Source organism: Saccostrea cucullata, unplaced genomic scaffold, assembly GCF_032062105.1.
Source record: "Saccostrea cucullata isolate Sc308-1 unplaced genomic scaffold, CSIRO_AGI_Scuc_v1 ctg11681, whole genome shotgun sequence".
In the NCBI taxonomy this organism is placed as follows: domain Eukaryota; kingdom Metazoa; phylum Mollusca; class Bivalvia; order Ostreida; family Ostreidae; genus Saccostrea; species Saccostrea cuccullata.
Window position 1 is genome coordinate 6384 of NW_026923755.1, and position 15771 is coordinate 22154.

The window sequence follows — 15771 nt, forward strand, 5'->3', positions numbered from 1 at the left end:
CCATATCAAGAATTTTAAAGCACTGCAATAAAGATATGATATTTTTCCGGTCTCCATACCGTCTGTCCGCTGCATGGTAAACAATGTCCGATCCATGGTGAATTCTCAGTTTTTCCTAAAAACTCGCTTTTTGGGGATATTTTCTCAATAAACGGCATATAATTGTGTCTTAAATTGTTATTTTAATCACAAACTAAATTTTTAACTTCATTTTGATAATTTTCCATCGGTAGCGATATCGGTAGAACTTGTTGAAGTACAAGGGTATCCGATGCATGGTGAATTCACCCTATTACATATTATAAGAAAGTGTTAATTCGCAAAATTCTGATCCGTGTGCTGTATTAACAAACCCGCGTGGTCGACTTTTTCTCCTCCATTTTACCTGTCCCACGTCCGATATGGCCAAAGAACAGCCTTCTTATTTCTTTAAAATATTTGACTGGATCTTATTTTAGTCATAAAGTTTCCTTTTCTCCTTTTTGAAAGTTATTCGTTTTGTTTTACCACATTCTTTTTTTTTAATTTTAGGTTTTTTCAAGTTCAGCTCCTTAGAGTTTCCAGAATCAGACCCCAAACCCTTTGCAGATTGGTGTCCAGGTAAGTTGTACTGTTAACAGATAGCAATAGAGTGGCGAGAGATTGGGGACAAAGAGAAAGTAGGGGGAATGAGAGAGTGGAAAGAAAGAGAGAGAGAGAGAGAGGGAGAGAGAGAGAGTGGGGAGAAAGAAAGAAAGAGTGGGGAAAGAGAGACAGTGGGGAAAGAAAGAGTGGAGAGATAGAGAGTGTGGAGAGAGAGAGAGAGATAAATGTCACAAAAACACCTATTAACTAAACACCCATAAGTCGTTGTCAACTAAACATCTATAGGTTTTGTTGACTTAACACCTACTGATTTCTATCAACAAAAAGGCGGGGTATAATTGACAGTGTCTTGATAAGGAGCTTCAGAGAGAACGTCATATGTGTACAAATTATGTCAAGAATACTTCTACTGGACAGGACAATAATCATTCATTGTAATTTACATGTATATGCAAATTTGATTGATTTCACTAAACGCGCAATAAGAGAGACTAACGGAATCTTTCTCATCTGTTTCAGATGATTTCTTTTACAAAATATAAAGGCATCGATGACAATAATAAACTATAATCTTTATGATCAAGATATTACTTAAACTTTTTTTATTGTCAACTTCCCTTACCTATTATATAGCATTATATAATAATCATTATTATACCTCTACTGAGCTTTTCCTATATGAAAGTAAGGCAGTAAAATATGAATAATTCACTAGAAATCTCGGTGAATGGACTAATTCCCCATGTGTTAGTTTAATGAGCCTCCTCTGCTTATGAAGCTAATTCCCCGGTTATCCGTAGTCCTCTAGTTTTTAATTTTGTATCGGTCCAATATGTTAATAAACTAATTCCCCGTGCGTAAGTCTTGAAGCTTATTCCCCTCCATTCGTTATCCTCTATTTGTATCGGTATAATAACAGTTAAAAAGTATGTCATTGAAAGAGTTAGTGCGCTGCGCCTCGGTAAATAATCCTGCTCTTGGGGAACTGGAATCTTGCTTACTCCCTCAATGATATACTTTAACTGTTTACTAATCTTGCAAATGGCTTTTTTGTTTTATACAATGTGAGTGATCTGATCAGAAAAACTTGTTTATTTAAGGTAGATTAGCGACAAATAAATCAATTTGACAGAGGTATTAGTAAGCTCGTTTTAATGCGTCGATTTTCTAATTCTATAGTTTTTACTTTTGCACATACAATCATATATATAGAACATATAGCATGCTGATTTTTAATACTATAATAGTAATATTGTTTTCAAGCGAGTACGGAAAACTTCGTCTTCCTGATAAAGACAGGTGTTAGTCTCAGAGATGTTTACTTCTCAATGGTACCTGAACCCACATCTTTTGTTTCTATATGTCCGTTTTTGTCCTGCTTTCAATTATTTTTCTACTATTAGATTGTTTTGTAAGGATTTTGACCATTTAAAATGTTTATTATTTTCACATTTCTTGATTCAATTTAGAACCAAAGAAAATTATGGTACTTTCAGGGAAAAACTGTAATGGTAAGTAGCGATATATTTATGCAAATAATTTTGAACAGATAATAGCTTAACATTTTAATTATTTCCGAATTGTAAGAGGTATAAATGTGTTTGAGCATCCTTTAGCCTTTATGGATTGCAATATGAAATCTAAATCAAAGTGTTTCTAAATAATTACTACTTTATTTCCAAAAGAAAAATTATATAGAATCAAAATTTACAATATATTATTATGCATGCACATGAAATTTTTATTTTTTACTTTTAAATCTTTTCCAGTTCCGACAAGAACAAAACCAGAAGATTTTATAATTTCCCAAGGTAACCAATCTACAATTCTAAATGAGTTATTGTAGAACATGCCGAATATTTGATATTTTAGAATGGCTTTGACATTCAGATGACCTCTCGCTGTTGGTTTACGTTTGTCAGGTGACCTCTTGCTGTTGGTTTACGTTTGTCAGGTGATCTCTTGCTATTGGTTTACTCAGGTGACCTCTCGGTGTTGGTTTACGTTTGTCAGGTGACCTCTTGCTGTTGGTTTACGTTTGTCAGGTGACCTCTCGGTGCTGGTTTACGTTTGTCAGGTGACCTCTTGCTGTTAGGTGACCTCTCGCTATTGGTTTACGTTTGTCAGGTGAACTCTCGCTATTGGTTTACGTTTGTCAAGTAACCTCTGGCTATTGGTTTTCGTTTGTCTGGTGACCCCTGGCTATTGGTTTACGTTTGTCAGGTGACCTCTGGCTATTGGTTTACGTTTGTCAGGTGACCTCTGGCTATTGGTTTACGTTTGTCAGGTGACCTATCGATTTTTGTTTAGGTTTGTCAGGTGACCTATCGATTTTTGTTTAGGTTTGTCATCTTTATCCCTCTTGAATGCTGCTTACGGATACACAGCACAGTTAAGGTTACAAAAAGGAGGCGGAGCCTAATTTTTACGGGAAAACTTGACTATGACATCATACACAATATACGTCATACAACATTTCTTTAAAATGCCACATAATGAGTTTATTTGCTAATTTAACCAGTAAGAAATCATCAAACTACATAAAATCTTACTACAGCGTGTTGTTTTGTCGTTAGTTAAATCCCACATAACAAGTTATAAACATGTCACTGATCACAATACACTTGTCAATATGACGTCATTTCTTACAACGTGACGTAGTTTGTATGCAGCGAGAGACAGATTAAGTAATATTTTCTCAACAAAATATGTATTCTCTAATTAAATAAAATATTATTTACAGATATTCTACAGGTCAATAACTTGAATTTAATGTCTTCTTTGCTATTTTATTGATATATTTTCTGTACATTACGTATTTAATTAACACTGCCGTATATTTGTATGCAAATACATCAGAAGGTAATGTGGGGGGTCTTAATAAATCGATCTAGTGCAAGGGCATACACTCTATGGATCAAAGTAAGCTTTTACATTTCAACTATAGAACTATTAAGGTATGTGAAAAGTGCTGCGATCCTGATGTAATCTTAAAACCAATTTAATTATATCAATATTTCATGCCGCTGACCAGCAAAAAATATAGCATTCGGTCATACAAGTATAATTTTAACAATGAAATTACAGAATTTAGACAGGATTGCAGCACTTTTTAGAAACTACAATGCGTGCTGAAAATATCTATATACTTAACTTGGAAATTTAACTTCGTTATGCCCTTGCACTAGTGATATTTATATGTAACATCAATACGGCAAGTAAATGTGCATCACGTGACTAGTCTAAATATAAAATATAATCGTCCTCGATATGTAGTTATTATATGTAATTACAATTATCCGATATAAATAATGTACTAAAAATAATCGCTATCCCGATTTTGAATACATTTTTAAATACAAAATTTAGTCGATATTTCCATTGCGCACCTTAACTGTACTACGTACATGAATATAAATTCCAAAATCTATAATGAAGCTTGTAAACGATAAGATAAACATCACTGACACATAGTACTCTAGATTTTTTATATGACAGTCAATTAATGGTTATGGTTCATAAACCCTCTGCTCACCCATATGAAAATTTTCTTTAAAATTTATGATTTTCCAAAGGAAATGTTTATGCTGAATAAAATACAAACAATTATAGTATGGCTTGCGGGGCAAAATTTGACAAAAAAGGCACTTAAACTTGACAAATGTTTAAAGGAATAATAGACATTTTTGTCATTAAGAGTTTTCTCTCTTATCAAAGTATCAATGTACCATAAGGGTGGACCTATGTCCAAAAAGTCTTTGTGTGAAATTTTCAAAACTTTGACATTTCTTTCCTGACCACTTGCTCTTAACTTTTAGGTATTAAAAACAATACCTATATATATGCTTGCTTTTACACAGGAGCACGTGCAAAAACAGTGTGAAATGCAAAAAATAGATTAATTTAAGACATTAAGTTTATCCAAAATATTCTCTAAAAAGAGATAAAAATGTCAAATCACTTTAAAAATTAACAATTATTCAATTTATATGACTTGTATCTTTAATATAAGGCAAATTTCTTGTAATTCATCTAGCTTAAAAAATTACTTTGATTAATATTGGCAAATATTCACGATGATTTTAATTTCGCTATGTTCGCTAGATTCATTAATTTTCCGCGACTAATTAAACTATATATATGAATATCATGCAAAAAGTTTTTAATAATGTTAAATTGCATATAGGAAATTTTCAATTAATTTCTTGCAGCGTGAAATTAAAACCATCGTAAATGGCACTTTTTGAGATATCGTGAAACAAAAACTTTCGTGGAATTAAAACAATTGAAAGGGCAAAAATAATACGGGGCAAATATATATATTAATAACCGTTTCTGCATTTATCGTACAATCTGGAAAATGCTAATGCTTTCAATAGAATTCGCATTTTATTAAAAAGCTCTTCGAAATATGTGAAAATATTTTATTCATATTTTTTGAAAAAGAAAGTATTCATCTCTTTTAGTTAAAAAATATTCTTAATTTACTCTAAAAAATGGAAGTCAAGTATATTCTTGTGAATTGGTGATTAATACACATGAATAAACAAAACACCGTAAAATTTCTGACACATTCTCAGATAATTAAGATAATCGCACTAAACAACGGTTTTATATTGGAGAATAAATAAAATATGTTTTTAATTTTTTAATAATGAAAGATCTTTTCATTATGAAAAACTTTTTCAAAACAAAATGATGTCGCATTTGGGAATAATGATAATATTTATGACTATGTTTCTAACCTGCTATGAACAAACAACTTGAAAGTTGTAATACATTTATAAGTTGTGTCATTTAAAAAAAATTTCTTTCATTTTCTTGATTAATGAGTAATAAAGGTTTATGTGTGACGCAAAAAAATGATATAATTTCTTTTTACATTTTCAATTTTTAGGACCTGACATAAAAACAGCTGCTTAGTTCGAAAAGTAAATGTCTTTATTATTTTTGATAGTGTTTATTGAAAAAACAGAATACTAGTAGTTTTCAAGCAAATAATGCATTTTCCTGAAAATTTATGTGCGAGGAAAATAATTGGGATATATTTGCATTAGTGTATATAATTTCAATTATTACGTGCATAATTTCGTCTAGCTTTAAATAAAAGGGACAGTTTGCTCTTTAAATACCAAAAAGGATCAATATAGGCTGAAAACATGGAGTATTATAGTATGGAAAACTGATTTAAAAAAAAAATAATAATGCAAAACTATATATGTGTATAAAACATACGATAAACACTTGCGATGTTAAGTGTTGTGGATATATACACATTTCGGATTATCTTCGGTGCATTATGAGGAAAATTGGACGGTGCGTAGCAAAATTATATTTATATATTATAATATATTCTGGTAAATGTTATAATTGAACCTAATAAAAATTGTAAAGGTTACTTTAAAACTCTGAATAAACAAATTACATTCTATCGGCATTAATTTTTTTAAAGCCGAAAGTAAAAAAAAATGTCAAGGTTGTTCACGGTAAAAATATGGATCTCTAATAAAATACCTTATTCTTCAAAAGTTTTAAATGACAAATTGATTCTTTTACAGATTTTTTGTTAAAAAAATCTTTTTAAGAAAAAAACAAAAAATCGTGTTATCTTTTTAAAGATTCTTTTTAAAGTATGTATAATTGGGGTGTGTAAAAATGCTGTTGCTTGATAAAATCATCAAATACATCACAGCTTAAAATAATTACGTGTATTTGATGTACATTTATAGCAATTTTCGGTTATCGTTCATTTACTATGCACATTTAAAAACCACCTGTCCCACCTCCATGCTGAAAAAAAGTATACCTTTATGATAAAATAAACGAGAAATATCAACGTTTACAGTTTAATTAATTTTTCAAACCACACTTGTGTCATAAATATTGACCTTTCTCCAAAAAATATATATATAGTAATTCACTGAGCCTCACAATGCAATCCGAGATACATTTAAGTTTATTATGTACACATTCATTAATCTGATTTGCGCATCCCACGTTGTCGTTTGAATCTGTAGGTAGTTCATGGTATATACTCTTCAGTATGTTTATTTTATCCATCCATGAGTCTACTTTCCTAAAATTTGTCAATTTTTGTTGTCATGTCGACAAGTGATATTGCGATCAACGATATGTCTATAACCAGCTATGTGAGATTTAACTAACATTTTTAATGCATTTATGAGTTGTGTCATTAATTGTAATGCACCTTTAACTTGCAAATTATTTTATTTTCTTGTTTAATGAGTAATAACTATTTATGTGTGATGTCACAATAAACATTTCGCGTATAAAATCGTCCCAGCCCCGCCCTCGTTTTGAAGTCTTTAAAATTTCTTCAGGACTCTGAGCAATGAAACTTACAGCCTCTCTAAGTTCGTCAAACCAGTAAGTGTGCTGCTCTTGATTGTTGTAATTCCGTTATCGGACAAATATCTGAAAAAAAGAAAATGTCAAAACGATTTTTTTCACGCAAATAATTCTACAAATTTTCCTTTAAAGTTTATTTTGTAAGAAAGAAAATACAGATGAGTTTCAACTATATTTTCGTCTAGATTCGCAAAGCCTATACATGGAATTAATCGGTACATGTAAAAAAAAAATGATGGGATAGTAAACGCTTTATTTAATGCAAAGCGTTGATGATGATTGATTTAATGAAGAATGAACCTGAAAAACAACCATTTCAAGTCAAATAAATGGGAAAGTATGCTCTTAAAATACCAAAAAACCACATAAATATAGAATGAAGATAAGGAATATAGTATGGAAGACTGACATTCCAAAAAAATTATTTAAAATAATGCGCTTAATTTCCTTCTCTAGTCTTGTTAAATCATTAAATAAATGAATATTTGAGATTTTAAGTTCCAATTGATAATGATCAACTTACAGGTCATCAATTTTGCTTTGAATATCATTGTCCTCTATAGTAAAGCGTTATCATCTGCAAAGTTCTGAAAGATATTGTGAGGAGTGAATGTTGAGTGCAGGTATTTATAATTTTACCTCGTACCTAATTGAAATTATAATAATGAAAAATTTTGATTACATTAAAAATTCTTTCTAGCCTCACAATGTAATCAGATACATTAAAGATTATTATGTACATATTCGTCAACCGCATTTGTACATCCCACATTTTCTTTTTAATCTGTAGGCTGTGTATTGTATAAAATTTTCTGTATATTTTATTTTCTCCTTCCATGAGTCTACTTTTCCCTGGTTTTTTATTTGTTTTCTTACTTGTTTTTTGTTTTGTTTCTTTTTTTGTTTTGCAAATATAACTACGAACTGTTTATTGCTAATAAAGATTTATTAGAACGCCAAACAAATTAATGAAACATATTTTAAAAAATACAGATACCCATGTTTTAATGTATCTAAAATTATACATTACAAAAAAATACAAATGGTCTATATATTTAGAAATTGGCAAGAATAATGAGAGACACATATACAATCTTTTACTTACACAAGTTATTTCGTCCCTTTCAGTGGAGACTAATGGAAATTTAGAACACCTATGTAGCGACTAAATTCAATTCAACAAACCATAAAATACACGAATTAACTACACATTTCCAGTAACAACCAACACCTTAGGAAAGTCTAAACAATTAAATCTAAATGTACTAATCAATAAGCAAATATAGGTACATATTCCTATGTTTTTTACATCCCATGAACTGTATCCAGAAAATCAATTAATTTGTAAACATAAAAAAACATGGTTAATCAACAATAAAACTCCAAAGCCGACAATTTCCATCTCCCTAATTTTACCAATATACTTTTTAACACCCTTATATATCAGATATCCCGCAGGTATATATTCACAACTGAAATTTCCAAAATAAGACAAGCTATACAATAAAATTCTATAAAAAAGACCACAAACTCCATAAATCAAATAACACCAGTTAATGTCCTTGTCAACAAAAACAATTTTCATTTTGTGTTAAACTTTTGATGTAATGTTTTTATATTTATATTTCATTGTAACACATCAATAAATTACTGTGGGCTAAGTACAGATTTATTTCCATCTAGTCCTACAAACAAAACACAGTACCAAGTCTTCAACAATTTGCCTCAAACAGTCATTTTGATGTAATTATATTTGACAATGTAAAAACACAACATTATAAAAATTAGTTATTAACTTTGCCATCATCCTGATGCAAGTTGTACTACACTGTAGAAAGGGGAATTGTATAATTAGGGGTAAAACCAGCATTATTCAATGACAAAGTCTATAAAACAATACGAATCAGGAGCAGAGAAAACACGGACCTCCGAAACATCAGAGGTGGGATCAGGTGCCATGGAGGAGTGAGCATCCCCTGCCGAACGGTCACATCCGCCACATGCTCATTTTCATGATCAGGAAATAACGCAATCGTCGTCAATTCAGTGTATAAATAATGGACTAAAAACTTCAGTCGGCATTTGACTCAATGATAAATAACTAATGAAACTATTATGTCATCAAATATTGGTGACAATATACTACAAAATAGAATATATTATAAGGTCGACAGCCATACTTGTCACCTTAGAAAGTCACACATCTTTAATTGATTTGAATTTCAGATGTAATATCATTCAAAAACACGTACAATACAACCCCAGAACACACCTTTTTCGAAAAAATATAAACATAAGATAACAATAACAGACATGGAATATATTATTTTATGTTGCAAATAAATAAATTCAGGTTAGCGCAATTTTTTTTTTGTTAAAAATCAAGAAAACAATGCTTTTATCCGAATATTTCGAATCAAACAACAAGATTTTATAATTTGATGGATTGATTCTCCGATTTTTTTTTACTAAGATCAAACTCTAAGAAACAAAACTTACAAGACAGTTAAGTTTGTCAAACCAGTAAATGTGCCGGTACTTATAGTAGTTATTTTGTTTTCGTCAAGGCCTCTGAAAGAAAAAAAGGAAAAGCAAATGTCAAGAGCAGGTTTTCTTCAAGTAAAATACAATGAAGCGCATTGAAGTTGTAAAATTTTCCGTTTGGACGAAAGGTTCTGGGTCATGTTTTGAACGTCAATTACAACATAATGACACGCCCATATTTTTAGAAACGAGAAAGAAATATTCCTCGTAATGTTTTAGGACACCCCATTCTTCGCGACAAGCAATATGAGTTACAGTGAAATGGAGCTTTAAAAGAATTAGAATAGAAAGTTACAGACTCTCCGCTTCTGTAAAACACAAATTGCAACGAAAATGTTCATATTTTTGAACTTATCATTTCTATTGAAGTTACCACAACACATCTTTCGGTCGAACACGTGTTTACTCGGTATTTATTTGGGTCGTCAATTTCATTGGCTATTATATTTACGGAAAACCTGTTCTACAATTATTCGGAAAAACAAATAGACCGTTTTATCTATTTCTAAAGAAATAGGCGTGACAAAAGATGACAATAAACGTTCTAAAGATAGCTCAAAACGTGCCATTCGAACGGAAAATTTTACCACTTCAATGCGCTTCATTGTAAAAGTCATAGATAAAAGAGATGTTATAGTTTGGCTACTGATATCCCAATGATATTTTAAATAACGAATTTAAGGTCTCTGAGTTTGTCAATCATTGAATGAATCCATAATCGGGATATTATATTTAAGAGCATTAGTATTCTAAAATGATTCTGAATAACAAACTTGGAGAGTCTTTAATGATTTAAAACCGCTTTACGCATTATCATCTATTGTGGTTAAACTGTTTTTGCCACAGTTACTGAAATATATTGTGAAGAGTGAATGTCAAGTGTAAGTATTTGTTAACAGCCCTTACCAGTCTCACGATGCATGTATATTAAAAGTTAATAGGTATAACATCAATTTATTTATTCGGTAATCTCAAATACGAATCATACATTAAAGAACTATATGCGGTATATTGCATATGTTTGCCCCCACAAAAGTCAAATTTTGAAAACTTCCTGAAATGTGCTGAATTCAATACATTGTACGAGAAATATAAGTTAACAGAAAATATTATAGTTCCAGAGCAGTGTATTGACAATTTCTGTTTTTATGACGTAACAAACTAGTCCGATTTGCTATCCTTTTTCAGAAAGAGGACAAAATGGACAAAATTTCAACAATTTAAGCTTTAAAATTTATAGAGCGCATGTGTGTTCAGGAACAATATTGACATATTTCATTGATATTATCATTCTACACATTATATCAAAATATTTATCCTGAACACACATGCGCTCGGTGACTTTTATTTAAAATATCGACGAAATATGTACATTTTTCTGCAAAATTCATAAAAAACTGAAATTACGTCATATTTGTGACGTCATTACGTACATATGACGTCATTACTTATGAAATTATTCATTGCTTTGAAGTCAGCATATACTCCCCTGTTTAAGGACTTAATTAAATGTTACTCCATCAAAGTTTGATTTTGGGGGGCAAATGTTGGTTAATACCGCATATAGTTCTTTTTAACTTGTCCACGAACTTTACGGACAACCCTCATACATTTACTTTTTAAATTGGGTGGTATACATGTTATAGGATATGCATAAAACGTCATTGATCTCCAATTTTTTATTTTTGACAATCCGAATTTCATTTCCAGTTATTTGTTTACTAGAAAAATTGCACTTTGTTTACCAAATTACATGTATCAAACGCCAGTAAGCAAATTTAAACAATTATAAGATGAGGAAAAGAAATCAAAACGAAAGAAAAGATTTCAAATACATTTTTTTTACTTACAAGGATGGGAGTCAATTGAGATTTTTAACGATCTCAATGGAGACATAAAATCTAAAATGGCGGTTGTCCTGGATGACAATGCGGGCACATGTTTTCCACTTCCAATCCAAGAAGACTTCACGCCTTTCTTAATGATGAGAATGCCGACAGAACCTGTCTTCGGTATTCAGGCAAAGGCTTTCACCATTAAAATATCAGGAATGGGAATTTTATGTGACAGGCACTCCAATTCCCGGATGCTTCAGGTAAATATGACTAATGAAACGTCAAGTGTAAAACTTTCGGAAAAAGCACATTTGCATTTAAAGAAAAGAAAAGTGAACTTGCTGACAAATACCTTATATTTTGGATAGAATTTTCAGAGATTCTTTAATCTTACTTAGAGTTTTAAACAAGTGATAAATTTGTTTCTAATATTTGTTTATTTACTGTATTGTTAATATAATCACCTACACTTTTGTTTTAAATTTTAATATATGTATTTTGAAGAGAATTTTATGTAATTGTATGGTCTAAAAGTACCCAAGGAAAACATACACAAAGAGAACACCACACAATAAGAACTCAACATTAGATCTTACAAATACACAAAAATGTTTTACATTGAGAACACTTGGGAGGTGATATGGCGATTCCATGTTAAACTGAACAATAAGATGAACCTCTCTTTCTCATATGTAAAATAAAGAGCATATTTTAACGTTTACAAATATATGATGTTAAACTCCAATTACTTCTTTGCTATTTGATAAACTAGGGAGGTTAGTATGATGATGAAAATAATGATCTTTTTAGAAGTAAAGGCTTACAAAAATTAGCAATAGAATCAACTGTACATGACTTAAGTTCACCAGAGACTTGAAATAGTGTATTCGAGTTGGAGAGAAATATCTTTCATACAGGAGAAAAGGCCAGATTTATATATGTACAATTAAAAACGAAGTATGGTTTCTTTAAAAAAAAAGAAAATTGTAATCTTTCTTTCATTTTAAACAAAGATAAGAATTGCTTTAAGTCAGTGTTTATTGTCAATACTCAAATCACTGACCATTTGATAAGAGAGACAACTCTTACTGACTCTGTGATAAGAGGAATAACTCTTTCTGGCACTGTGAAAACAATTCATTAAAGCATCTTAATTAAACTTAAGGACGACAGACAGTAGGGAAAACAGCTGTGTACATAGCGATTGGTCAGTAATTACTGTGTATTCACAGCGAAAGTCGATAACGAGTGTTTTACAGGTCTTTATATACTGCATTCAAATTTTAGTTATTTTTGATAAATATGTACTTTGAAATAAAAAAAACACATCCGAGTAACCGAGTATCATTTTCAGTATGCGATGCTCGGATGTTTGAATGGGTTCCAAGACATACCCAATAATTTTGCAAAATCACTAGTGTCATTTCAAAATTTAATATGACTAAAGAGAACAATGATATAAACCATCATTAGTACATCAACATTATAACATCTCTATCTCTATAGAGAAGTAAATATTTGTGTCTTCTCTATGCTTTCTTTACCTGTTTACTTTGTTCATATTAGTGACAAACACCAAAAGTAAAAAAAAAAAATTCCAATCTTTGAACGAATACTTACACATATCAACCTCTCTTTTCAAAATATTTTTCTTACCCCAAAATTGTGCTGACTTTAAATTTATTTTTTTTTAATGGACATTGATATGACTAAAAAATCAATTCACGTTCCTACAGAGGAAAACGATTTAAAAAAGACATATAACAAAATGATGGACCTTTTAATCGTTACTCATTTTGTAATTGATTTTTCCTCCAATATCTCTAGGTATCATACAGAGCTATCAAGGAACCGACCCAGTTCTGTACTCTGACAGACAACAAGGCCGTACCTGACGCCTTTTCACGTTGTGTGTTTCGTTGTGACTGCCCAGACCCCGCCCACTGTAGTGACGTCAATCTGTATTTAGCCAGTGGTAATGCAAAAGGGGCGTGGTCTCTTTGTGAAGTGAAGGCTACTAATTCTTAAGTCTGAAAAAACTGGATGTGGATTAGGACGAATAATAAGATACACGAGTAATTTTAATAGCAGTATTTTTATGTTATTCATTCCCACCTAGAAAAGAGAGGAACATTAAATTGATGTTAATGAATATATATATATATATATAAGTAAAAACATAAACGGTCTCATGTCTTTCCTAGAAGGAAAAGAACGTATAGCCCTCTTGAACTAAAAAATATAAATAATAAAACTGCTTAGTTTTAATAACAATAAGTAAAATATTAATTAGTTCTTTGGTGATTGCGTATCTAAAAAATGACGCAATATTCTGGCTTATCAATGCATTATGACGTCACGAAATAGGTCAATTTCCTAATATTCTGAAAAAGTCTACAAACCGGGCAATTTTTATAGCTATTTTTCGATATTTAATATAGAGCACAACCTCTGATCTAAAATATCCAGCTAGCTAGTAATTATATTTAAATGATAGAACTGTTTCTGAGGATTATAAAATATGTATTTTTCAGATCAGAGAGTGCGCTCATATTATTTTTCTTCACTGAAAGTACTCAAATATACCTTTTTACCTTAAAATTCAAGAACATTGCAATTTCATAAAGCCAGTTCTCCAAGACCCTGGACTTTTGTGGGAAAATTTTTAATAGGAAATGAGAGCGCGAAGTCTCTGTTTTAATATTCAAATTGAACATCAAGTGTTAATCAATCAATTGGAATATCTACAGGGCCATTTTATGCATAGAGTGCACCGAGTTCTTTATCAACCACAGGTTAAATAATTATTAATTTTTTTAAAAAAATTTTTGCTAGGAACGTAACAAACAATTAAGATACATGTATATTGTTTTAAATTTGTTATTCATTTAATTGATGTTGAAAAGATATTCATTTTCATTCTTTTCTGGATGATGATTTAATTCTTTTTAATTTTAATTGTGCATTATTTTTTATTGAATGTTGAAATAATAAATGTACACAATTTTTGTCAAAACTTGTGTAAATCTAACATACATGTATAACAACACTACTTTTGAAAATACACCCATTCTTTCCTCATATTCGCTTGAAAATATAGAAACAAAACACAGATATACGAGTACTGTTCTTCGATTTTCTACGTACCTTTTAAATGTAGTATTTGATTTTACTGAAATTTAATACAATAAGCTACTTAGTTTATAACAATAATAATAAAACAAAGAATGACTGCACTTAAGCTTTGAGAGTTGGAACCCTGTGTTTAGCGCAAAATAAAATTCCAAAATTCATTCAATTTATGTTTTATAGGTATTAAACAATATCTTAAGAGCAGGTTTTGGTATATTATATAACATGAAAGTATTAAACAATGACGAGCGACACCAGCTTTTGAGACGGGGGTCTAGTAGTTTTGTATCATTTCTATTGTTATTCATATGCATATCAGTTTTCAACGACTTTGTTTACATCGAGCCGCAACTTGTCCATTTTTCTTATTTGCACAGAATGTGTATTTTAACTTAAACTTATACATATCCAAAGGACAATGTTGGTCAAGTTGCGGCTCATATCTAATTTTAAAAAAAATATCCCCAAGCTAGGGTCGAGATAACTACTAAATTAACCGGTCACCGTGCATCAACGATTGATATGATAATCATCTTAATCACGTGACATTCTGCTGTTCGATACGCTTTCATTGAACATTTCATTGTGTGTAAGTCTCTGTTGTGATAGTATCTATTGTACTTCAAACTATGGGATATTTTTGCGCAAATTTTAATAGGGTTTGAAGATAATATGTCTCTTATTTAACTTTATGCTTTACATTAGGGGTGTTTGGAAAGAAATCTTGGTATTGACAGCGTCAATAGTAAGTACGTGTATCTATAGGCTTATGTCGCCTTTGTATTATTGTCTGTAGAGCGAGACATCTACCCCATCCCTTATCATCAGAATCATTTCATAATTGTGCCCCTTAAAATCAACAAGATCTCTCTCTTCTCCATTTAAATTCGTAGTGCGAAAAAAATCATATGTGCTAATGTTTACATTCCACAACCATGCGGTTTAAATGACTCCGCCTATTTGCGGATACCTTAGATTCGAAAGTGGTCCCGTTCAAATTTCCGGAATTTAAGGCTTTTACATGTTCTTTTCAATTACATTTTCTGTAATTATAGAAATATGTATGACAAAAAATTCTAGAAATAAATATCACAAGAATGTGCTTGCACATTAATCATAGATTAATTTATTGATATATTGTAATGTTAAGCTTAAAATGGGTAGACAAAAAGGTTCCAACTCTCATAGCTTAAGTGCAGTCATTCTTTGATAATCTTGTATTTTTGAACATACAAATAAAAAGATGGTATAGACGTTCATATTTATAACATTATCTCTAAAAATCAATTGAAAATTCTATAGGTCT

General features: G+C 30.7%; 1 protein-coding gene across 1 annotated transcript; it reads left to right on the forward strand.

Annotated features, from left to right (window-relative positions):
- The first annotated feature begins 2058 nt into the window (after nucleotides 1–2058).
- Nucleotides 2059–13455, forward strand: LOC134264827 (uncharacterized). Its single transcript, XM_062747103.1, has 4 exons — nucleotides 2059–2096; nucleotides 2355–2396; nucleotides 11352–11593; nucleotides 13161–13455. The coding sequence occupies exons 1-4, from the start codon at nucleotides 2069–2071 to the stop codon at nucleotides 13359–13361; spliced, it is 513 nt and encodes a 170-aa protein (XP_062603087.1). The 5' UTR covers nucleotides 2059–2068; the 3' UTR covers nucleotides 13362–13455.
- Nucleotides 13456–15771: the final 2316 nt, after the last annotated feature.

Bases quoted from the DNA above. Each gene is read 5' to 3' on its own strand.
- LOC134264827 (XM_062747103.1), top strand. From the start codon at position 2,069: ATGGTACTTTCAGGGAAAAACTGTAATG. The intron at 2,397-11,351 runs GTAACCAATCTA...TTTACTTACAAG, and splicing joins AGATTTTATAATTTCCCAAG to GATGGGAGTCAATTGAGATT. The intron at 11,594-13,160 runs GTAAATATGACT...CAATATCTCTAG, and splicing joins CCAATTCCCGGATGCTTCAG to GTATCATACAGAGCTATCAA.